The sequence below is a fragment of the Chelon labrosus genome, assembly GCF_963514085.1.
Source record: "Chelon labrosus genome assembly, chromosome: 17".
In the NCBI taxonomy this organism is placed as follows: domain Eukaryota; kingdom Metazoa; phylum Chordata; class Actinopteri; order Mugiliformes; family Mugilidae; genus Chelon; species Chelon labrosus.
In genome coordinates this window covers 10,401,668-10,425,722 of record NC_140350.1, presented here as the reverse complement: position 1 = coordinate 10,425,722, position 24,055 = coordinate 10,401,668, and the positions used below count along the sequence as shown (strand labels likewise).

Sequence of the window (24,055 nt, the reverse complement as noted above, 5' to 3'; positions counted from 1 at the left end):
CTCGGTGGTGCCTTGGCCTTTTACCTCACTCTCGGGAAAGAATGACCCTAACGCTCTGGTATTTGTGGAGATGATGAAGACCCAGATTAGGGGTCAGGTTGCCCGCCAATAGCCCTCCGCTGCTCGGACATGACGTCCCATCGAGGGCCGGAGCTTGGCCCTATGGGGGTTCCATTTTGAAAGTGTTGAAGACATGGCTGAATATTGGCCAGGCTTACAAAGGCATTGACTACACTGATCAAAGAGTGGTCACAGTAGTCAAATGTGGGTGGCCTCACTGATGGCCTGTGTTCTAATATTTTTGTCTTTTGCATTGAAGATACAGTTTGACACATCACTTACAAAGAGAGTAAGAATATGAAATGACTTAATTGTTATTAAATTAAGATGAAAAGCTTTGAATATACTCTTGAAATACACCATTGATCCAATACCACAAAGGTTCAAAAGAAGGTCAAAATTAGTTATGTGTATGTGAACAAAAATGAATGATGATGGCTGTGGTCAATAGACCAATCCTAGTTAGCCATCATACAAATTAAATAATAATAATTTATACTTTATTGATCCCACGGGTACTCCGGCTTCCTCCCACCATCCAATGACATGCTCATTAGGTTAATTGGTGATTCTAAATTGGCCGTAGGTGTGTATGTGAGCCCTGTGATAGACTGGAGACCTGTCCAGGGTGTACCCCGCCACAACCCTTCACAGGACAAGCAGTTACAGAAGATGAATGAATGAATGGTCCCACTTGGGGAAAATAATGTTTCTGCATTTGACACATTCCTTACGTTCGCACAATAGTGTAAACACTATAGGCTGCTACTGGTGTAGTGCCTGGGGTGCGAATTGGGGTTTGGGTGCTTGCTCAAGGCACCTAAACCATAGACATGGAGGCGGGGGGGGGGGGGGGGGGGTGCAAACTTGTTACCCTTCGGTCCTAAACTGCTTCTCTTACCACTGTTCCACAACTCCTCCAAAAAGCAACACCTCCTTGGAGTAGGATTAAGCCCATTTGACAAGGGCTCTGAATCCATTTAGCTGCATCTGTTTCAAGATCCTGATCTTGCTCGTGCTGGCACACTGCCACAAAACAGAGACATTTTGAGTATTGTTATTTTGCATGATTACTGACTGACAGTAGTAGTATTACATTTATACATTTCACATTTAAGTACTCTGAAGTTAACTATACAGTATATATCGAGAGAATCCAGACACGTTGCGTTTGACCTGGTTTTCTGATGCATCATTATTCTTATTAGTTGCACCAATTACAAGTCAGACTGCCTGCTGCGTGAAGGCCCTGCTGTGATGTTGCACTCCATCAGCCACATTAGAGACATTTCGATTCAGTTTTATTTATATTGAGTCAAATCACAAGTCATCTCGGGGCACAGACTGAGAACCTATACAAAAATACAGAGAGAAACACAACAATTCCCCCTTGAGCAGCAGCGCAGCGTCAGTGAGGAGCCAAAATTACTTATTTTTTTAACAGGAAGAATCCTCTGCGGGCGACCATCTGCCTCGACCAGTTGGGGTGAAAGGAGAACGGAGAGAGGAGAAGTGAGTACAGATAAACAAACATTAAAACGCTGAACAGGTTGGCGGGGCCTGTAACCTCAGATCAGAATGATGCAATCCTGCAGCAGATACCTGCTGACAGGTACAGCGTGAGAGGAGAGAGAAGAAAAAGCACAACTTTCCTGTGATAATTTCCTTAAAAAAAACAACACCTGTGTTAACATTTGACACCATACCATTTGAATAATATGCCTTTAACTATATTAAGACTCTGTAGTAGGGCTTCTCTAGTTGTGGAATACTGGAAAAGCTTACCTGAGCTGTTACCTGTTACCTGAGTTATTGGGCTGCAGGTTTGATGGAACCAAGCCCTATGAATCCAGTGATATAAATTCACAATAAGCTTTACTTTTGAACAGTTTTAATATGTGGCATTGCTGCTCTGCTCATGCTGAAATAAATCATATTGAAAACAACGTAACTTGTGAAGCATTTTGTCTAGAACTGTTCTGGGGAACAACACTGTGCGTTTGCATTTTCACTTAGCCTAGATGAGGGATGTCAAACTCATTTTAGTTCAGGGGCCACATACAGCCCATCTGATCTCCAGGGGGCCGGACCAGTAGTATAATAGCATAATAACCTATAAAAAACAACAAGTACACTATGAAAATCAACAATCACTTTACAAAAACAAAAACAAAAATTTTATGAACAACCTGAAATGTCTTAAGAAAAATAAGTAAAATCACGGCGCATTGCTAGCATCTAGCGTTTAGTTCTAGGTCCCAGTGTCGCGTTATCTGCTCTTACTAAAACAGTGCGACCCCTAGTGGACAAGTTAGGATCGGCTTTTTACTTTTCTCATTTCTGCACTTTGCAAATTCATGACACAGGCCAGATTGGACTCTCAGGCGGGCCGGTTTTGGCCCCCGGGCCGTATGTTTGACACCCCTGCCCTAGACCATATGATTCAATGATGACCTGAGTCCTTTTTCTCAGTGTATTGGTGACAATAATACACTGTTGCAGAAAGCAAAAAAGTGCAACATATGTAGTGCAAATGTGCAAAGTGCATTGTCACATGCAATACAAAAATGTGTTCGTTCAGTTTATTGGTAGACGTCTTTATTTTCATTTATTTGTTTTTCATGTGCCAAAAAAAATATTGTATTTGTGCATGGACTGTGAAAGGCCACTCAAAATCTAAAGGAATCATAAATGACCAAAGCCATAATTGACCCTAGAATTCAGTCTCAATGTGGTGCCAACTCTTCTGTGACAAACAAGAATTGGTACAAAAGAGCCAAAGCTCCGAACTGTGCTCACAGTTCAGTCTGGAAACCTGTTTAGTTTTTAGGTAGAAATTATGCAGATCAAATCAGAAGTGTAATCTCTCTACACTATGGGAGGCCACTCAAACCAGACAAACTGAGTGTGCTCGAAATGAAAGCAGAACGTTCTGACAAGGTTGACTCGGTACTTCTGTGCGCTTCTAGCGGCCAAGCCGAGATGATGTATGAGACTCATACTGTGCAGACAGGCAGCTACAAATTTGCTTGGCTAGTTGACTGGTGGGAGGTTGGGCAGGGAGTGTGTGTGGTGGTGGTGGGAGGGGGGTCCCAAGTTGTCACATTAAAGCAATGCAGCAAAAGAAGAAGGAGCCTTTGTACGCACTTTGTCTTTTTTTTCTTTTTTTTTTAAGCTGTTGTTTGTCAAAAGGAGCAGCATTCCTCTGGTCTGATTATTTAAATTTGAGGCATGTGAACTGAAAATGAAAATTGAAATGTGTCTCTGTGCAACACAAAGTCCTTCTGGCATTTGACAAAAATACTTCACAGTAACATTATGTCAGTGCAGAGTAAATATTCAATATATAATTATTTCCTTTTAGATTTAAGACTGATCAGAATGTATTTTTGTTGAATTATTCAGTTCATGAAACAACTTACATATTTGAATACAGCTATATTTAGACATTCACAAGGTTGACAATTGATTAATGAAACTGATCTGACTCAGAGAGGCCTGTACCGGGGAATACAGGCCGCTCTGTTACCTCCCCCTTATTTCAACCTCCTCTCCCCTCCTTCCTCCCCTACACTGAGCCTTGTTTTCTGCCGCCCCATTATCCAATGGAAAATGAATGGCACAGATGTTGTTAGACAAGACAGTACCCCTTGGTCTCCTTCCCCTCACTATTCGCTCAGCATGAGGTCTGAAACTTGTTTTTTGATCATTGTTGCGCCCCCTTCCCAACTTCTCTCTCCTCAGGAGAAAAAAAGGACCCAAAGAGGAGGAGGGGGACTCAGAGACTCAGAGCAGCCAAAGTAAAAAAAAAAAAAAGGGAGGGAAGAGGAGCTAAGGAAGATGAAGCAAGTGTTTAACAATCTCCAACTAGCAAGTGGTGCAGGACAGGTCACACGCTGAATATTTGTTGAACACCAGAGTAGGCTGAGGGTATGGGTGATACAGCCGAGCTGCAGTAAGGGGTCGGGGTCTCGCATCCAGGAAGCACTGACTCGTGGGCTGAAGATGCGGGTCAGCGTGTGGCTCCTCTTAGCGTCCTGGTTCTACACCTGCGCAGAGCACTCACAGCAGTGCAAGTGCCAAGACATCTGTCCAACAGGGCCAGGATTGGACAAAAGGTCAAAGACCCGGGTCAGGGAGCACGTTCGTCACGGTGCGGGACACCACCACACGCCTCACCGGAGCAGGCCACACCGCAGAAAAGGTGAGCCCTTAACTCACACGGCTCATACACGGCTGGACCACACATGCTTTTCATGCACAGTCGGAGGATTTAGGTGTGATGGTAGGTGACAATACAATGTGCAGATTTGGAATGCCTCTCATCAGCTTAAATCAAAAGCTAAACTGAGTAATTTCAGCATGTGGGAAATTATTTTAAAATATTAATTTAATTCACAGTTTCTTCGATTGCATTGACATTCACTTTATTTACTAATTATCTGGTGTCACACAGGGGCTAATGCTGGATGTAAAAAAGTAATAATAACAAAGGCCTTATAATTCATTTTAAAATTCAGTTTTGGTTTACCTCACTTTTATTGGACTTGGACGAACATGACAATCACATGATCTAAAAAGCGTACAGTATCTTCCAGTGACATTCAAATGTTAGTTCCACTGCAAGTTAAACGAACATAAATTAATTATAATTTTGGTAATTTTAGACTGTTTTGTGAGTTTGTTAGTGTGTGAGCGTAAAAAGTTTTGTCAGCCAAATCACAGACTGCATCGGCATCCATCATATTCAAGTTTCTCTGCTGCCAAACTCAGCTGATGCGTCATTTTCTGTAGCTGATTTCTGAAATCTATTATCAGTGAAAATTATATTTACAATCAGTCCTCACATAATAAGAAAAAAAAAGTTTTATGCATAAAGCTGATCTGTTGAAAAAGGCCAAACATTACGTATATCATAGTTAAACTGTAGATAGATAGGTGTCTCTGTCCATGGAGCAGGACAGAGACAGCAGTGTTTCTGTGTGTAAGTATTCATTTAGTGCCACATCGAAACCATCAGCACAAAGCTACTGTGAGAATCATAATCAACTGTGCATGAAATGAAAAAAAGAATTGCATAAAATAATTGTAGTTGTGAAAAAATGTCATTATCTGCACACATGCAGTTCAACACTTTGTTGTCATCTTCATTCTTTATTTGTTTCATCAGTCAGAGGAGGTAAAAGCACATAATGTTTTTGTTTAAACTGCCTTAAAGCAGTCATTCAAGTCAACAGTGACTGTTGTTTTCTTTGCAACACTCTCTTGAATTACTTAGAATTTCCTCTGAAGTCACTTTTTATCGCATTCCTCACTATAGCTGACACATTCTTTCTTTTTCTTATTCCATCCCACCCTTTTTTGCCCGTTTCCAATACGTCTCCTGACCTCTGGGTCTATAGCCTGAAAGAGGTCCCTTCCCTCGGCGCAACTCAGCCCAGCGCCATTCCCAGGGGTTGTGTTTTAGCGGGGGACTCATCCTTCATCCTCTCTAAGAGCTTTTGTTGTGGAGTGAAAGCTGGCCGATGCCGGGGCCATCAAGCCCAAGTTGTTGGATCAATATAAACATCCATCACTTAGCCCAGTGCCTTTCTGAGCCTCACAATGAAGAGTTCACTACACAATGCTTTATTTATGTGTGCCATTAGAAGGAATGAACTAGTGGCAGTTCACTTAATTTTGAGTCACACTTGGAAGTTGCTTATCATCAGGAGTGTTTTTTCCCCCTTCCCAAAGACTCATTTGAACTAAACCACATCGCCTTTAAAACTTCTTTATATAGGGCAGAAAATAAGAATAAATTGTTTCCTTTTGTCACAGTATATTTATTCAAAGAAAATGTGTTTCTAATTAAGCCAACACAATAAATAAGTCTTTCAGCTCTAGTAAAACATACTTAACCTCCTTAAATCGAGCTCTGATCCTAACAGTTATGTTACACCGAGAGCTGAATTACTGTGTGTAACACATTGCATGAGTCAAAGATGCACAATTTCCTTCTATTGTTAAAAATATATGCAAGAGACTCTGAACTTCCTGCCTCATAGAAGTGTTGACAGAGCAGCTGCCACAAGAAAACAAATTACAAAGCAGCCGAGCTTGGACAACAGCTGAGGTTTAGGCAGCAAAATTTGGCACGTCCACATCAGCAGTGTAGCTACCTGAACTAGACTATGGGATTTCATAAACTGACGGTACATCTGTTGAGGAAATTACACATTTTCCGCTGCCATCAGAAAATATCCTTTCAAACTTTTCTCCTCTCTAGACCTTAGTTAAACTTTGCAAGTGTTACTTTGATCCTACTTTGATCCATTACTTTTACACTTCTTTCCCATCTTTTCTTGTTCAGCATAGGTCCAGTCACCTTTATCATGTCTAACCTCTGCACTAATATTTCAGTCAGTTTGTGAAAAGGAGCTTTTCACTGTAGCTGAAAGGGTCTGAATTCATGTGAGAAATTGGTTCACTTTTTGTTCAAGAGTGTTCCACAACCTCCAAGAAATAATCCATTGTAAGTCCAGATGCTTATAGTGGGATATTTTCTTGAACGGCGACACAGTGTAGATGGAGTAATTAGAGTAATTAGTATCGATCATCACCTCATTTCCTTTTACCGTCTGTAAAGAAAGCTAAAACGAAGCCGGAAGCTAGCCACTTTGCCTTCAAATGAAAAACACGACGCCCAATTGAAAATAACTGAATAAAAACAAAAACAAATAGAATGCAGTGTGATAGAACACCTGTAAAACTAAATAATTTTTTTATGTTTTATTTATTTATTTCAAAACTGTGAATAGAGCCCAAACTTCTCTATACGGCCATTTTATTCTTTAGGTTCTTTTATTTTGAAAACTCATGGAAACCCACAGGAAATTAATTTGTCGCTCGAGCCCCTTTTCCGTTGGTACGGTCAGTAAGAAGCGCTTGACGCTGAGTGTCACTATGGAGCGGCAGTTTTTAAGTGGGCTGTAAAACTTTGCGGCTTGAAACTAATTTCCCAATGACAGACGGACATTCGTTGAAGTTATCCCTCTGTGACTTTTAAGTCCTCACAATGACCCCAAGCGCGTTCATGAGCATACTCGTTTGGGTGTTTGGAGCTCTTCTGTCAGGTAAGTACAATTGACTCTGTGGGAATTCATGTGGGTAATTATGACTGAAAACTGCGAGCCATGAAATGTGTCACGAAAAGACAATAAACCACTTAAGTTTTTAATTCTGCTTCCGTGAAGTGTGTTTTTTAATAGGTGTTTTAATACAGCTTACACTGTCAAGGCTTTTCAGCACCACAACATCCTTAACTGAAACCCACACATGTATTGACTTAATACTTTATCTAAAAAAAATAGAGAAACGAAAAAAAAAATGGAGTATTATTCATGATTAATAGTCATGCTAAATTAGACTTTTACAGTTCAATTTGTCAAAACAACTGAGACATAGACAGTGATATAAGGGACATAATGGACATAGACCTGTGTGTTGTATTATATAGGCTTATTGTATTCTCAAATAGTTTGGTTTTTTCTAAGCAAAAATCCAAAGATATCCAAGGTAAAAGATTGAAAACCAGCAAATGTTCACTTATGTGAGGTAATTGGGCTGTTGTCAATTACTTTCCTGTGAATTACCTTGTCGTTAATAAACTAAAACCACACAAAGACTCTTTGTCCTGCTCAGGGAACCTCAATTTCTTTTCCCACACATTTTAGAAATGTAGTTCTTTGAGTATCCGTTTCTGTGACGTCTGGAGGTTGAGGTCTTCGCCACAAACATCCCCCTGAGGAGAGGGGAAAAAAAAGCCTTTACAAATAGCTGAGAATATTTAGAGCATCATGTGCTGATGTTTTGGCTGCACCCTGTCTTCTCTCTGAATGTGAAGGGCCTGGCTTACAATGAGGTTAAACAGGCTATTGTTAGCTGTAATTTGAAGGCATTTCCGGCCAAAGACAATGAATGAACCGCTCAAGAAGTTCAACACACTCTGTGATTTGTCCTTGCCTATTTATTACAGTAAGGAGTATTTTTTTAATGTTACATATTGAAGTATTTATTTAGTTTAAGACAACGGAACTCTCCCATATCGTGCTGCTTATTTTTTACACTATGTGTGTGCGGCATGATTTTTTTTTTTTTTAATCTTAAAAGTGGATGTCTTTTCATCTGCTGCGGATGTGCTGGGGGGTTCCAGTCCGCGTCTGTTGTACTTGATGTTTCTGAGACCCTCAGGTTTCCTCTCCTGTCAGGAAGCTGATCACAGTCTCCCTGTTTCCTTTAGTGTGGTCATCTAGCTCCATAGGAAGTTCAAACAATGGCATTCCACTGAAGCTGGCTGCACACAGGCGATGTTTGTTGGTAGCGGGGCTTAAATGTGTTTGTTGTGGGTGTTCTGTTGCCAGTTAAGTGAAGTCAGAGGTGATGCTGCATAGTGCTGGGGGTTGCTGTTTGGATTTTGCCATTTGGATGGTCCTCTCCTCTTCATACTTTACCTGCTCCCCCTTGGCAACATCATTCGCCACCACGGTCTCCATTTCCACTGTTATGCTGATGACGTCCAGCTTTATATCTCCACCAACTCCATCACTCCCGCCACTCTTTCCACTCTCTCCAATTGCCTCGCTGACATCAAATCCTGGATGCAGATCAACTTCCTCAAACTAAATTGTGACAAATCAGACCTAATCATTATCGGCCCCAAATCCCTCAACAACACCACAGACAGTTTCCGCCTCACCATCGACAACTCCACCTTGTCTCCATCCCCCAACAGCCGCAACCTCGGAGTCATCTTTGACAGTAACCTCTCCTTTGATCATCACATCAATCAAATCACCAGAACTGCCTTCTTCCACCTCAAGAACATTGCCCGACTCCGTCCATCACTCTCCTTCTCTGCTGCTGAAACCCTCATTCACGCCTTCATCACTTCCAGAATTGACTACTGCAACAGCATCCTCTATGGCACACCATCCAAAACTTTAAATAAACTTCAGTACATCCAAAATTCTGCTGCACGTCTGCTCACCCACACCCGCTCCCGTGATCACATCACTCCTGTCCTCCAGAAACTCCACTGGCTCCCAGTTCCACAGCGTATTCAGTTCAAAATCCTCCTCCTCACACACAAAGCCCTCCATAACCAGGCCCCTTCCTATCTCACTGACCTGCTCCATCGCCACAATCCATCCCGCAGCCTCCGTTCATGTGACGCAAACCTCCTTACTCCACCACTCAAGACCAAGCATCGAACCTGGGGCGACAGAGCCTTCTCTGCAGCTGCCCCCTCCCTCTGGAACTCTCTCCCCAAACACATCCGCGACTGTACCGACCTTCCTACCTTCAAATCTCTGACAAAAACACACCTTTTTAAAATTGCTTTTAATGTTTAGCTCAGTTTATTGTGTTTTTGATGTTATATTTCACATTGTTTTGCTAATTTGATGTCCTTTTTATGTAAAGTGTCTTTGAGTATCTTGAAAAGCGCTTTTAAATAAAATGTATTATTATTATTATTATTATTATTCTATACAGATAAGAAAGGAAAATATACCAATTTCCTACAGTTCAGTACGGGACCCAAACTACTTATGTGATGAAAACCACACTGCTAAATATGATCAGCACATCCTCACCAGATACTTTCATGCTAATTGCAGTTTACAACATCTCTGTATCCGCCTCAGGTCCCAAGGTTCGCGCAGAAGAGCTGCTGCCCCGCATCGTCCACCACCCCTCTGATGTGGTAGTCAAAACTGGCAACCCCGCCACACTCTCCTGCCGGGCGGACGGCAGCCCGACGCCCACCATCGAGTGGCTACGCAACGGTCAGCCCCTGGACACAGCAAAGGGAGACGGACAGCTGCAGCCCATGGTTTTGCCAGATGGGAGCATCTTCTTTCTGAGTGTTGGAGGGGGCCGGCGAGGTCAGTCACACGAGGGCGTCTATGCCTGTGTGGCCAGGAACAGTGCAGGCACGGCCATCAGCCGTAACGCTTCGCTGTATATCGCAGGTGAGCACAAGTTAGCCAAAATAGTGAACATATTCTGCTGATAGTTGTCTCACTCAAATATCACGAAGCACTTTACTGTGAAGCATGATTTCACTGAGTGAAATCACCCCCAGGTTACAAACTTCAATTTTAATTTGAAGAGGTAAATCATTAATGGTCACCTCCAAACAAGCATTAGTACATGATTTAAAAGTTAATTCCTCTTTCCACGTGCACTGAGAGTTACAAACCTGCATATCACTCTCTTATCATTTGCTTATTGGATTGGGATTGTGTTCCAAAGTATTTGTGTTTGCGTGCACGCAATTTATAAACAGTTCTACAATGAGCTTAATATTTCATTCTTCTAGTGTAAGTCCTCTTACAAAACATTGTGTACACATAGTTCTCAACAGAAAACAGAATTAAAAAGCACTGCCTGTAGAAATTGCCTGTAAAACACTGAAGTAAAAACAAAAAGTAATAAGTGAAGTAATCAAATTCTGTATGTAAGGTCAGCACATGCTTTGCTTTTTTTCCTAAAGCCAACAATTTCATTGTTACAATAAGAGCTGCATTCCTTAACCCTCTTAGAGGAGAGGGATGTGGCAATGAAGCCATCACACAGACACACACATGCAGAGAGCTGATGAAGACATCTCCGGTTATACTGACAGAGGTTCACAGAGGTCCAATGTCAATGTTTGCAGGAGTCAAATACTGGTTCTGATTGACCTCACAGTTTACTTATCTGGAACCCAGTGAGGCAATGAAATGCAACAGCTGCTCCTGCTTGATGTGGGGTCTTTCAGATCATGGAGCTGCAATGAACAAACAATTGCACAGTGGAAGCTGTTATATTTGAGTGGGGAGTTTGTCTTAATGTAGCCCCAGTATACCCAAACCTACTGCTTCTCAGTGTAATATTCAGTATGTGTTGTCAGAACAAGCTCTGCCTTTTCTAAAGTCAGCTATTTCAGTGTTACAAAAAAGCAGAATCCCTAAATCCTTTAGAGGAGAAGGGAATAACACAGGATGACGGACAGTTGTTATTTAACATTTTTGTAGGTATCACTGTTTAGAGATAAACAGATAGAAACTGACCTCCCAGAAGTGCTTTAGTCAGATTCATAAGCTCAACTCAAATTAAAACAGAGCACAGGCTTGTTGCACATGTTCTTCTTACACGTGAACAAAACGAATTGAACAAAAAAGGTGTTCTGTTGCTTTCTATGAGTAAATGTGACGTTTCAGTTTTATTTCCTTTATTTCACATTAGCCCAGTTGATGGCTAGACAGGCATCTAAGAGTAGATTTTAGCCTTCAGAGAGTTCAGTGGCTTCATGGCTCCTTACCAGACATTTCTGATCAGTCTGAGTTTAACCCTAACTCTGTTCTGTTGCAGTGTTGCAGGACGAGTTCAGTGTGCAACCCAGTGACGTGGAGGTGGCAGAGGGGGAGGTGGCTGTTTTAAACTGCTCCCCCCCAATGGGACACCCAGAACCTAATGTCGTCTGGAAGAAGGATGGCCTGCCCATCAACAACACTGACCGTCACTACACTGTAAGCCCTCAGCCTCCCTTGTGATTAATAAGCTATTTTGAGACATGCAGCTCAGTCTTTTAACGTGATGGTTTAACGTGTTGGTTTCACGTCTTGATAAGCACCTGATTCACTTATTATTTAAAGCCTTGATGTCAGTTTTTCTACATTAGACTAGTAACATTTCTGTTTCTCCTCTAACACAACACAGGACTGAACTGAGCTATTCAGTGAGATGGTGTGAGTTTGCCAGGATTTTCAAAAAGAAGAATTTAATTTACTGCTTCCATGCTGACAGTTTTCATTTGCCGATATACTGATTAGCCCGGTGTTTCGATGTTAGACTAGAGGTTTTGAACCTCCTTTGCAAATGACTCCTCTAAATGGGGGTTCTTGTGTAGTGGCCTTCGAAGAGGTCCCTATTCTCTGGCTTGTCCATCACTGTCTAGTTCTTGTTCTAGTAGCCCATTTCTCATTAGGTTGCCATGGTTTCCCAGCACCTGATGGGGACCTCATTAACCTAGACAAAGTAACTTGTGTGTTTGTTGCTCTTATCGTAATTAGTAGTGAGGTTGAAAGGTGCCACGTAATGTTAAGCACCTTGCCTAAGGGCTCACACTGGAGATACTCCTGAGTGGGAATTGAACCCTGCCAGCCATAGGGACAGTTCTTTAGGTTTATTGATGGTGGACAAAGATCATTATGGTTTCATTCTCACTTTACGTTAAATGTTTTAAGTCGTATAATATATATGTGTTTCTTATTTACTCCTAATTGAAATGCTTTATTTCTTCCCACCTGTCTGTGATGTGCTTATGCTGCAGGAGCTGAGTGGGAAGCTTATCATTGCTCCTGCTGAGAAGAACCACTCTGGTGCTTATGTGTGTGTGGCCACCAACACTGTGGGGGTGAGAGAGAGCAGGGCGGCTCGCCTCTCTGTGCTGGGTGAGAAAACGCTCCAAAAACAACCTATCACTGTTTTAACAACACTATTCAAAGCAATGGTTTACAAGACAGGATTTGCCTCTACTAGCAAATCGGCTCCCAGGTATCATACAGTTGTTGCGTTTCTCTTCTCTTTGCTACTGCAGCCAAGCCCGTGTTGGTACTGAAGCCAGAAAACGTGTCAGTGAGAATGGGGGAGTCTGCCCAGTTTTACTGCCAAGCTAAGGGTGACCCTCCACCTGCTGTGGTCTGGAGCCGAGAGCAGGGGCCACTGCCCAATGGCAGGTACTTCTTTTATGCAAGATGCAGAAATACCAATCTCATGATTAATGTTCGTTCAGGAGAAATATGTTTGCTTTTGAATATTCGGAATGACAACGCAGTCATCAAATTTTATATTGATATGTGGACATTTTCTGCATTTGACTTCCTCTTCAGTTATTACTTTCGCTGAGGTTGTTAATGAAACCAGTCTGCTAAATCTGAACATCAGTTCTTTCATAAGAAATCAGGGGGATTGTAAAATTGAAATAACTGTTCTGCATGTGTGAACGCTACAGGTATTTGGTAAACCCAGACCAGACTCTCCAGATCCATTATGTGACAGCCCTTGATGCTGGGAAGTACACCTGCACTGCTGTCAATGATGTAGGCATGGTCACTGCCAGTGCACAGCTTCTGGTTGAAGGTGAGATTATGTCTTATTACAGCATAGCAGACAATTTGAGAATAAATAGAATTAGTGCTATGATTACACATAGAGGTAAGGTCTTCTTTAAGAGGTTACATTTTAATCACAGTTACTCTTCTTCTCTCTGTGTGCATTTAAAAATAACTGTAAAATTTGAATTAATAAAACATTTATGTTTTCAGAAGCTGCCAACACTAAACAGAAAGACTTTCACAAAGAGCTGTCAGCCCTGAGAGTGACTCTGGAGAATGTCAGCATCATGGCTCCGGGATCTAACATATCTCTAGTACAATGGAAGGTATGGAAAAAGTTGTTGTTGTGAAAGAGTTGTAGAGAGCACAGGGATATATCAGGTTTATGATCTATGTTTTCTTTCTCTCTGACTAGCTCCAGTCACTCCCTGCCCAGCCTCATTACCTTGATGGCTTTGAGGTTCTTTATCGCTCTCTGCTGCCTGCCAGCTCAGACTGGGCTGCAAAGAAGGTGACACTGCCCAGCTTTCAGGCTCAGGTTGGCCCCTTAAAGAGAGGCTACAAGTATGAGTTTAAAGTTCGACCCTATGGCAGCAGCTTGTATGGCAGGGAGAGTAACACCCGGCACCTCAGAGTCCCTGAGACAGGTGAGAAATTATTAGGGGAGCATTTGTGTCTTTTCTTTTACTTTTGAATAGTGACATGCAGTATGTATTTGAACTTTCACATGCAGTTCAGCCATGTTTTAAACATAATAGAAAACTATCTTTATACAGTGCCTAGTGCATCTCCGGTGGCTGTGTCCATAACAGTGAGCCATGAGCAGAACAACACCATCCATTTGAACTGGGAGCCTCCTCCTCATGAAACTCACAATGGAATCATACAAGGATACCAGGTAATCACAACCGAACAGCTCTACAAATCCTGACACAGTGTAGTAGTGTAGTATCACCTCCTGAACAGATTGGAAATAACTGCTGGCTTAGTTCTACATGGGAATCCTTAGTAAGAATATAATCCCTAAACATCCCCTTGCACCATCCATTTGAAACCTATACCATACAAACATGGAGGTTATTATCCTGCTAATACCGGATAATACCTGCTAACCACTTGCTTACAAAGTGCCATATGTAATCGTTATTTAGCTCCTTCCTTCTTCAGCTGAATGTTGAAAATAGATATACCATTAAATTGTGGTTCCCACTGACTATAGATCCATTTTTTTATGCTTTTAAGCTCTTTAACCGAGGCCCAGTTGTTCATGTCTTTACTTAGATGTATGGTTAAACTGTTGAATTACTAAAACCTAATCCACACCCCCAGCCAATCAGAATCCATTTTCATCCATTAACAACTAATTACAGTATTTGACAAAATTATCATCCTAAAGATTCAAACTGTTTCTCCAGGTGTGGTGTGTGGACTCTGAGGAGCAGCAGTACCAAAACTGGACAGTGGATAGTGGCCAACACACCCTTGAAATCTCTACTCTGAAACAAGGGAAACGATACTGGATCACAATAGCAGCAGTAAATGGAGCTGGAGTAGGCATGATGACTGACCCTCATGGATTTGTCATCAGTGAGTAAAATGACTATCGCTATTACTTTATTCACCATAATGGTGCATGGATAAAGTGTGTTTCCTCGGTTTGGCATATAACCAACATTTGTTTCTGGTTTGCTGCTCAGACCCACAGTTAGGCGTTTCACCAGAGTTAGACAGCCAGAGGCGAGATCTGTCTGGTGTTCTGGCCCTTCTTCAGGACCCGGTGTTGATTGGCAGCATTGGTGCCCTCTTGTGGTGTATTCTCATGGTTGCAGCTGTCTGCCTCTTCAGGCGTCACAGCAGGACAGGCCACCTTATACCAGGACGCTGCAAGGCTAAAGGTGCGTCTCCAAATATCATAAATGTTCACCATATTAAAAGGTGCTCTGTATTAAAAGGTAACATATGCAGGACTTGAAGCCTTTAAGTTATGTCAAAAGATAAACAAAAATAACCTTTGTATCTATCTAAACTATATATCTTTTTTTTTGTTTTGTTTTTCTGTAGGTCTGCGCAGACTAGCCAGTGAAGATCTCATCATAAAACACAGGTAACGTGGACTGTGTATGGATAATAACTTGTTGACACTGAAGTCATAATTTTCCATCCACCAAAGCCCAGTCTGACATTAGCACTTTTATGTAAAAGCCAATGGTGTCCTGGGTTGAGATTCACTGGAACCAGTGTGACTTATAAAATAAAAAAATTGGCTTTTTCTGTTAATTGTACAGATAATGACTTAGACTTAGTGTGTTTATGTCAAGCAGGCTGGCTTTAGTGAGAGGAGAACAGACAGAAAGACTGAAAAATAAATCAATAAATTAAAAAAAACATTTAGGTATATGTATTCTTCATTAACTAACTCTAAATTTGAAAATATATTACTCCATATAATTATCTCCCTTTTCATCCTCCCTCTCAGCTGACACTGTGTCTGCAGTTTCAGCAGAAAGACAGTTACATGTATACATGGCATAGACATCAGTGTCTCCACAAAGATACTGGAGGGAGACAGGTTTATCTAACCCACATCCCGATACCAGAAACCCGTTCATCTTGGCTTGATTTTCCTTGGCGTGACATGTGATTCCTCCTCTACAGGATGGCAGCTCCAGATTCACCATGGCTCTCTGGATCCTGGAGACCTGCTTTCAGCCAGAAGTATCAGGACTTGTGGGCCCAAGGTCAGAAGCATCCAGGGATCAGGAGCACCAGTGAGTAGTCATTCTTTAGATTCTCTTATAAGACCATTTTTATGTCTTTCGCTTTGTGAAGAATGCTCTGTTTTTATTTATTTATTTCACTTCCCTTATATTCCATTAGGCCTCCCAGTCTCATCCCAGAAGGATAACACCCGCCTCGACTCAGCTGTCCCTATTGTGACTGACAGCTGCGGTGTTTATGGCACTTTTTATGTGGACCTGATGGGTAACGGTCTCAAGACCTTCAACAGTCCTGGGCGTAGCTCTAAAATGCCTCATGGTTTGCCCCATCATCAAGAAGCTGAAACCATCCAGATATTCACTCAGCCTGCCTCCAAGTCCTCGCCCATCAGTAGCCGGGAGGCTCTGCCATGGAAGCAGGCCATACGACCTCAGCCCAGGATGGGTGTGCTGAGGGAATCGTGGGAAAAGAACCACGGCAAGCAAGGTGAATGGCAGTGGATAGCTGGGAATGTGATGTTAATACCAGAGCTGTTTTTTTTTCGTCATAGTCATCCCACTTTGTCCATCAACACTAGACTAGCTCATTTGTTTTCCCCCCAGAGTTGCACGCTGTGAAAAGCGTCCCTATACTGTCAACCAGAAACCAGGCGTGTCCGTCCAGTGTCTACAATCAGAGACTCAGTCATATGCCAACAGGCCAGCATGGTATGCCAAAATCTATGCGTATGAGTGAGTGTGGATTCATTGTGTTGTAACATTGCAATTTAAAAAGTTGCTCGAGACAGAATGTGAAATAAAGCTATCAATTTGATACTTCTAACTAACAATGATTTCTTTTATTTCAACGTCCCTGTTCAGCTGGGCACACAGACTGTGGTAAAGCTGCCCGTTGTCCTCGTCTGTTGCATTACTCAGCATCACTACACCTCGTGGACGTTCTGCCTCCCCCGCCACCGATGCCCACAGAGGACACCACAGACACGCACAGCCTCACCTCAGATGAAGGGTAAGATGAACACATGTAGTTCAAACTTGGTGGTAGGGTGGAAGAGAGGAGTTGTTTCATCACTAATTTTCTGGCAAGCACAGGTGCCATTGTGCAGTAGAGGAAACACAGACATCAAGGCCAGTCAGATTTATCTGTGCTGAATTGATTAAAATTGTCATGCTTACACACTCCTGTGGAGGTGATTAAGTGGGATTTTTGGAAGTATGCCATTCCCTGTATGCCATTCAATTGCCATTCTCTCAGCTTTGATTCTGTGAACGTATTTTTAATTTAATCTCCTGTACTTGTTGTTAACCTTGCAGTGAAATCTATCATTACAATTGTCCAGATGAGTGAACCACAAACAGTTTTATGACCAGTGCCTCAGTTCGGTGTGGGAGGGTGGATGGCTATGCACTCAGTCAGATCATTAAGTTAACTGAAAATGTCAGCTAGATAGTGGAGCTGAGTTTAGCTCTAATGAACAATAGACCCACTTTAAGCACTTGTTTAATTTAAGATGAAAATAACTGAAATAAACAGGAGCTCCACTCCACACACAAAACATCAAGCTTAATGACATGCTTCAAAAACAAGGCTTTCCTGCTTTACATCCTCCGTTATTTTCCGTCTTCTGGCAGTAATGGTCAGAGATGGCCCAAACTTCCTTCCTTTCAGCACTTTCTGTCCTGTCGAGAGGCCCCTTAAATGAGCATTTCAGAGGAAACACCCAAGGGTGATAAGGATCCTGTTTTCAGACATGTATATCCCTTAGTTTAAAACACAGGATGCAAAGCTTGTTTCTGTTTCCCTAACACAGGAAAATGTACAGTTTTATATAGTGACTGCCACAAAATTTGTTGAGAAGAAAGAAAAATACAGACAGAACAATGATTTAGTTTAGAAACGTTTCAAATATGATATGTTAGTAATCTTTATCCGGCGTAAGAATTGAAACATTTGCTTTCCACTCCTTTTCCAAGCCCCTTCCTATGCCAGTGCCAAGCTTTGATTTGAATAGGATATTTTTTGTGTATGTATAGATGCACAAGAACTGCCTTGCATGACAAATAGCTGAGCTTAATGAGTGCAAAGGGTGTTGGGACCTTAATGAACAGTAGCTAAGGGAGGAGGCATCAAAATATTACATGAAAATTCTGTCTTGCATACAAAATACGTTACAAGAAATGGCCCTGCTGTTTCACAACACTAAGATTACTTATCAAGCTCAGTCTGTTTTACATTTTGGTAAATACAGTGTTCTGTGGAATTTGCATCTAATTATCTGCTGAAAGAGAAAACAGCATAATTACCTACATGTGGGAGACATGTATATACCCCTGTGTAGTTTAACATACAGACTGCATGGTTTTATTAACAACAATGAATAAAAAAGTATATGCTATTATATGCTCCTATCTGGAGCAGATTTCTGTATTTCATCATTTCCTACCAAGGACCAAGTTATTATGTGAGAATATGTGACAGTAAACGTCCACTCCAAGCTTAATGCTAAAATAATTTTACTCTATTATTATGTTTATTATGAAACTAGAAACAGTGGGCAAATTAGGCATTAAGATTAGAAGCTCTGATCCAAAGAGTCAGAGTCATTGCCTGAGTAACTATTAAAATCTCACTTTATATAAACAGTATATCTGTGGATGGATTACAGAAACAAGATATACTGATCAGGCAGAACATTATGACTGCCTTCCCAATGTTGCCTAGGTCTCCCTTATGCCTCCAAAATGTCAAGACGGGGTAGCGGGGAATGGAGATTTGGACCCAAACGCAGGACTTAGGAGGCAGGAGTAGGCGAAAAAAAGATATTTAATACAAAAAAAGACCAAAAAACCAAAAGCACTGCTGATGAGGCAGGGTATCCGAAAACCTAAACACTAATCAAAAAAACTATGAAAAAACTAGAACAAGACATGGAATGTCTATGGCATGGAAAGACATGAAAAAGCTATGGCATGAAACACAAACATGGCAAACAAACAGTATGACACGACAAGGAACAAAGGGGAAGGCAGGGCTATATATACACACATGAGGAACAGAGGGGTGATTAGACACAGGTGAAACAAATCAAGAAATAACACAAGCTGAAACCAATGATCTAATCAAAAGGACAACACGGAAGTAACACCACAGGAAATCAAGAACTTAACAAAATAAAACAGGAAACAGAAAACAGAAAAACTAAACACTAAACCATGACTAAGAAAAACCAAGAAGTTAACAAAATACAATAAACAGAAAACCAAGAAACTAAACCCTGACGGAAAACATGACACAAAACAGTTGTGACTCATCAGAGAATGGATCGGGTGTCCTGTGGTGTCAAACAGAATGTTGTTAGTGGGGGCCTTTGGGTCCTATGGGTTGAGGGAAGGGGCCTCTTTTTCGAGTGTATCTCACAGATACTTGATCAGTTTGGGATCTAGTGAATTTGGAGGCCAGGTCAACATCTTGTGCCGCTTTTCAAGTTTTTAAATTGTCCCTAAACCGTTTCTGTGTGTGTGCCTGTGTCAGACTGCATCCTGCTGGGGGTGGTTGCCACCATGTGCCAAGTCACACATGCGTTTGCTTTTCCCTCAGGTCCAGTCGTTCCACAAAGCTGACACTGGACATGGGCTCTCTCCAGTCAGTGTGTCCTGCTTCAGCCCACCGTGGACAAGGACCGACCAACAACAGCAGTTGCCCCTCCTATAGCCAACTGTCTACTGCATCATATTCACTGTCAATGGATACTGAACAGAGTGGCACGCTGACACCACAGGAAGCCACTGCATACCTGGAGCTCAGTCCTAAACCGGAGAGATACAGGTAAAGATGTCCCGTAGACGAGGGGTAACAGTGTGTGTTAACATCTCTGTGTGTTTACGCTGCATACACACTATGTACAGTGCGTAGTTATCTGACCATGCCATCCCACTCTGTCAGCAGCGCCCTGCCTGTTCAGCATCCCTCCCACCACTTCTCCCCCTCACTGGGGTACATCTGCAGGCCAGCGGGCTTCACTCAGCTCGAGGATGACACCGCCGCTGACGAGCCTGACCCACCACCAATTGGCCTGCGCTCTGCCCGCATACAGAGCTCACCTTCCTCCTGCTACAGTGAATGGGACAGTTCACTGTGGAACACTTGGAGCTCAGTCATGGACAGCAACCTGACCAGCGCCCGCACCAGTCTCATCAGCTCGGTGGACAGCTGTTACACTAATGACAGCACCAACTTTGTCCGCCTACTGGCTGCCGCAGCGGAGAGCATGAGTGGAGCCTCTTTGTCAGGTAAGCTTTGAATCATGGATATTAAATGGGATTGTCTTGTATGGCAGTTAAATCTATACAAAAAAATATAATGAAGTCATGTGACCAGATTTTATATTTTTGAGTCGCAGTCTTTACTAATCCACGTTAGATTTTAACACATGCCATGACACAGAATACAAATACAAGAACAACTGTAAATATTAATGTTTAATAACAATTACAGTCATCTTTGTCTGGATGACTGTATCCATTGGAGTCCAGATATACTGGCTTCAGCAAATATGAGCAAATCTGTGACAATGAATTTTACAATACAATATATTTTACAAAATTTTTACAATGCACAATATATAGTTAAAAAAAAGAGAAGAAGAAAAAGAAGTTTGTGTGTTAGGGACTTTTTCAGGCAGACTAATCTACATTTGATGCCCTCATTGATGTTAACAGGTACATCTGTGATGGTCAACATGAACTTTAAGTGTGTGCATTCATGGTAATGAACAAACATGTCAGACGATGGACAGCAGAGCCTTGTGACATAGAGGAATAATATGTAATGCTTTATACACAGACAGAACTCGTTGAAAAATGCTGCTTCATGTCTTTCCATAGGATTAGATATCATCAGTTTCATTATGCCAATTACGATATGTTCAGTTAGTATTTATTTTTTTAATTCAGTATGTCTCACTGAGGACATACTGGGAACCAGTTATTTATTCAACAACCAAAGGACATGAACAGTTCTCCTCAGGCAGTTGCTGTTGTTGTGTTTATTGTCTTCCTCCACTAGATGGGGCCCTTCATCAATGAGTGAACCAGCTGCGAAGGAGCAACTCTGTTGGGCATCCAATTGATGTGACACAAGTTACTTCTTTAGAGACGTTGACGTTTCAGATGCTGAATCACTATAATGGAGAAAAATACTCCTGCTCCTCTGTAGCATGTGTGGTTGTGTTTGTGTGTTCACTCGCTGCAGACTGGGCGCACACGCATGTCTGAGCAGGTTCTCTGTTTGTGTTGGTGGATGGTTGTGCATCTGTATGCTGCTTCAAGAGACAAACACATTCAGTCTAATGCATAGTGGCAACAGGCAATTACTTGGGGCTTTTCAGTAAATTGAACCTCCAGATGAGTCCTCCTTTCCCCCTTTGTCACCTCATCAGTCACTCTGCCCTCCCTCTGCAGACATCCCCAGCCAAACTCTCACTTTTGGCTGTTTTCTGCCTTAGCTGTTTTTCACACATAGAGCAATGCAGTGGGGGAAAAAAACCCTAAGTGTTTTCTCTCAAGCTGATAATGTACTCTCACAGCAACTGCCATTAAAGTTTAATACTTTGAGTCCAAATCCTTGGATCAGAAGAAGCTTTCTTCCCCACTGATGGCAGCGTGTTCTTGTTAAGTGGACCTTAATACGATGTTTTTTCTCAGACATTTTATTATTATTATTATTACACAAGACACACTTTCGCATTGTGACAGTAATTGGCAGAGCTTCAATAAGTTCAACACTTAAACTTGGATCTTCGTGAACAGATGCAGTTTCTTAAGGGTCTTTGAAATGTCCCTGTACCTTTAGAATCTAGAAAGTGCCTGATGTGAATTGCCACTGTGTGCTGCCACTGCCTCAAACAACTTAGTAGAGTTTTATTTTCAGTGACAGACAGTCGCTTCATAGAAGCTCCCATATTAGTTTGCCCCCAAGAATCAGCATGAAAGGTGCTCCTCGGAGGTCTTAAAATGTTTACTTATACTTCTCCAAAGGCAAAAAACAGAATATTGAAAATACTGAAATGCTTGTCAACATGTTGTCCTCTTCTGTGTTTAGACTTTTCTCCACCGGCCTCCCCTCTCAGCGCCTTGTATCCATCATTCTGTGCAGAAGGAGACTCCTTCAGGGAGCTGGAGCCTGTTCCGGCGTGGGATTGGAGCATGGCCTGGATGGAAGAAATGGAGGCTCAGTACAGAGTGCACTATCCTGACAGAAACAGCAGACCCTTTGATTCTTAGGGGCTGTGCCTTGGCAGTAACAGAAACAACACGACTGAACTTTTAGAGCTTCAGAAACACAAGACCAGCAGAGCAGACAACCACGATCCTGCAACAGTTATTGATTCTCACATACAGTGTCAGGTAATGTTTTGAGGACTGAATAATTCAGTGCTGGATGATTTTCCTGTCGTGAATACACCTATCAGCCACAACATTAAAACCACTGACAGAAGAAGTAAATAACACTGACCATCTTGTGACAATACAATGTTCTACTGGGACACTTTTAGACCTGACATTCGTGTGTATGTTACTTAGACATGCACCACCCACTTAGACCAGAACAGGCACTCCCACCCCATAGCAATGACACTCCTTGATAGTAGTGACCATCTCCAGCAGGATGCAGCCTGACACAGGCACACACACAAAAACGGTTTAGAAACAACTCAAAAAACATGAAAAACAGACCTGGCCTCCAAATTCACTAGATCCCAAACTGATCAAGTATCTGTGGGATGATCCACAGATGCCCCTCCCCTCAACCCATGGGACTAACAGCATTCTGTTGCCAGACACCACAGGACACCCTCAGAAGGCCCATGTCCAATCTACATAATATTAGGCAGGTGGTCACAATGTGACTGATTGGTGTAGATAAATATTTGTCAATTCCTTGATGTGTGGGACACTCCTGCAAGTAGATGCACGTCTGATGTTGTCTGTAATGTTTTTTGTTGTGGTGTTTTTTTCTTTAAACTTTACCTCAGGGCGGTCCAGCTACTATTTTGCATCCTTGAAATGACTTCCATAGAGTTGCTGAAGTTTTTTTTTCTTTTATTCTCTGTATTCTTTCCTCATTAGAGAAGAGGATAATGAGACACTTCCCTCGGGATGTTCTCGCCCGGTGTGTTTTGAAAAGGCCAGAAAGAGACAAATACAGGATGCGGGAAAGTGAGAAGGCAGTCATTAGGCAGAGGGAATCTACTGCTGGAGGTTTCCTGACAGCACACATCTGTTTCTTATTTTCATATATTAGTTTCAGGATTTTACTACAGCTAAAGTCCTACCAAACAGAGCTTTGCATTATGTTTTTTTTTTTTTTTTACTGATCTAATGTATATATATGCAACATATTAAACAAACGTTATTTAAATAATTTTAAACATATTCCAAACACTCAGTTTACATTCTGGGAATTATTTTATGTTAAAAGATTGTTCTTTGTATCCACTTTTTAATGTTCATATTATGCTGTAGTTCACAATAGCACAAGTAGAAAAACAAAATGTTACTTTAAAGCATTTAATTGAGCTAACTGAAGGTTTTACCTGTGAATAACTGTAAGTCTAGTTAGAATTCAACAAGAATTGTTGAAACGCTGCTTGCATAGCTTTGTGTGCTTGCAGAGTTGTTGTTTTGTTCACAAATTTTAGTAGATTTGACATTTTGTAAGAACTTCCATTGTATTTTGTACACATGGCGTTACAGAGGGCTTTATAGTTTAGAATAAAATCACTGCATTGACTGAAATTGAGTTTTACATTTTGTAAAGACTTCCTGAGCTGTGAAATAAAAGCCCTTGTCATGTTGCATTTTCTACTCAACAATATTTGATTGAAGTTAAATTATTTTACTTTGTGATTCTTTGTGATTCTGATGGTAAAAACATCTGATAGATAGACTGATTGATACATAGATATAGCATTAGAATACATTCTTTTCCAAAATATCCACCAAACAGGATGTGTTTACAGTTTTATAGAGGACCTTTCACTTTGAAGAAGTTCAGTTTACCATCTGAGTCTCTGTTGCACCAGGCTGCAGGAAGTCAAGTATCTTTATATGCTGTCCCTTTGTGGCCTGGGGGCT

The 24,055-nt window shown here is 41.6% G+C and overlaps 1 protein-coding gene across 1 annotated transcript; it reads left to right on the top strand.

The window, feature by feature from the left end:
- Nucleotides 1–4,065: 4,065 nt before the first annotated feature.
- On the top strand, nucleotides 4,066–23,776 carry robo4 (roundabout, axon guidance receptor, homolog 4; the record flags this gene model as incomplete). Its single annotated transcript, XM_084564282.1, has 19 exons — nucleotides 4,066–4,264; nucleotides 9,720–10,073; nucleotides 11,458–11,615; nucleotides 12,419–12,539; nucleotides 12,686–12,824; nucleotides 13,100–13,227; nucleotides 13,413–13,528; nucleotides 13,618–13,849; nucleotides 13,979–14,100; nucleotides 14,618–14,789; nucleotides 14,900–15,097; nucleotides 15,264–15,306; nucleotides 15,858–15,970; nucleotides 16,080–16,406; nucleotides 16,523–16,627; nucleotides 16,781–16,928; nucleotides 19,518–19,745; nucleotides 19,866–20,209; nucleotides 22,020–23,776. The coding sequence occupies 19 exons, from the start codon at nucleotides 4,066–4,068 to the stop codon at nucleotides 22,199–22,201; spliced, it is 3,429 nt and encodes a 1,142-aa protein (XP_084420408.1). The 3' UTR covers nucleotides 22,202–23,776.
- Between the last annotated feature and the right edge of the window lie 279 nt (nucleotides 23,777–24,055).